Source organism: Corvus brachyrhynchos, unplaced genomic scaffold (genome assembly GCF_000691975.1).
Source record: "Corvus brachyrhynchos isolate BGI_N302 unplaced genomic scaffold, ASM69197v1 scaffold97, whole genome shotgun sequence".
In the NCBI taxonomy this organism is placed as follows: domain Eukaryota; kingdom Metazoa; phylum Chordata; class Aves; order Passeriformes; family Corvidae; genus Corvus; species Corvus brachyrhynchos.
This window is the reverse complement of record NW_008239758.1, coordinates 5,586,685-5,588,140: the sequence shown is the minus strand read 5'-3', so window position 1 is coordinate 5,588,140 and position 1,456 is coordinate 5,586,685. Positions and strand designations below refer to the sequence as shown.

The following is a 1,456-nucleotide window of genomic DNA, read 5'->3' as shown; positions in this document are numbered from 1 at the left end:
ACCCAACCCCCAGCCGCCCGCCCCCCTGCCATGAAATGCCTTTTTACTACAGCAGATGGCAAATATCCCTCAGAGAGGGCATCGGAAGAAAACCACTGGGACAAACGAGAGGGAGGGTCAAGCTACACACCCAAAAACGTAGCCATGGCTCGCTCAGCTGTGCTTCGTAGCGTCTCTCCAGGCTGCCACTCCACTTGAGGCAGGAGCCACAGCTCCTGGTTACCAATTTTCTGCTTCACCAGAAGCATCAGGTTACTGTCCAGCTTCCTGTTCAACGACGTCCGATCGTTGCTTTTATCAGCATCTGCCAAAAACCAACACATGCTGCAAACAAAGGCTCCTGGCAGCACACTCTGACCCCCTTGATTCATCAACCCTCTGTGCCTCATGCCCAGCAACAATACATGAATGTGGATACATAGAATAAGAGAAGAACCCAGACAGGAATGCTGTCAGTCACTCTGGAAGTCATTGCAGGATTCAGCTGCTGTTTTCAGTTCCAGAAGGAATCTATAATAAGCAGCCTGGATCTCTACCTTGACAAAAATCAACAGGAGCACTAAGCAGAACTTGGGAACCAAATGACCAAACATTTCTCTTGTCTGGAAACCACATCTAGTTTCATCATTTTGCCCTAGTGAACACACACATTTTTGCTGCATAGGAACACTGATTTCCCTGTCAGACAATTAACTGCACAAGTGCTGCCACAGAATCAAGACTCTCTTTAAAACAAGCAAAAAAAAAGACCCAAAAATGCTTTCATTCTACTGAACTGCACTCTGGCAAACAATCTGGGTGTTCTCACCCCCCACAGACTCCAGGCTGTACCTGTTATCCGTGGGGCAGCTTTGAACCGCAGAAACTTCTGTTCCCACTTCTCCTCCAGGTCTTGAACCATGATGACGGTCTTGCCTTGTGCTTCATCCTCATCATACAAGCTTTCCTTTTTCCTTTTGAGCTGCTCCTCCTCCTCCAGCTTACGGATTTCATGATCTGAATAGTGGCTCTTCTCCAGCTCTATCTAGAAGGGCAACATAAAGAATTCTTAAGCCACAAGCACTATAGGCATTAGCAAGCAGAATTAAATTATTTCCAGCTCAGCAAACATAAGGTAATGGGAACTTCCTGAGGCTGAGCATGATTTCCCTGTTTGCAGCAAGAGTGTGTGACAAGGACACCAACACCATAGAGGAAGACCACGGAAACATCACCAACACCCAAGAAATGTGGTGCAAACCGCACACACAGCACTCAGGCAGCAACATCACAGACGGTGTGTGCAAGGCCAGCAGCCCCTGACGTCCCTCTCCCCTCATGCCTGAGGGCGCCATTTCCCCATCGACACCCCCACGCACCCACACACACATCCCCACATCCCCCTCCACCTGCTCCATGAGAGCCGCCATCTCTTCCTCCTCCTTTTCCAGAGGCTGCGTGATTCGGGGGAGCCTCA

General features: G+C 49.5%; 1 protein-coding gene across 1 annotated transcript in view; it reads right to left on the bottom strand.

Annotated features, from left to right (window-relative positions):
- MRPL46 (mitochondrial ribosomal protein L46) overlaps positions 1-1,456 on the bottom strand; it is a 19,699-nt gene that overhangs the window by 891 nt on the left and 17,352 nt on the right. The window contains exons 4-6 of the mRNA XM_017742677.1: positions 1,389-1,456; positions 832-1,024; positions 131-304 (exon numbers count right to left, since the gene is read on the bottom strand). Coding sequence (XP_017598166.1) covers positions 131-304; positions 832-1,024; positions 1,389-1,456 — 435 coding nt within the window. The remainder of the gene's footprint in view (positions 1-130; positions 305-831; positions 1,025-1,388) is intronic.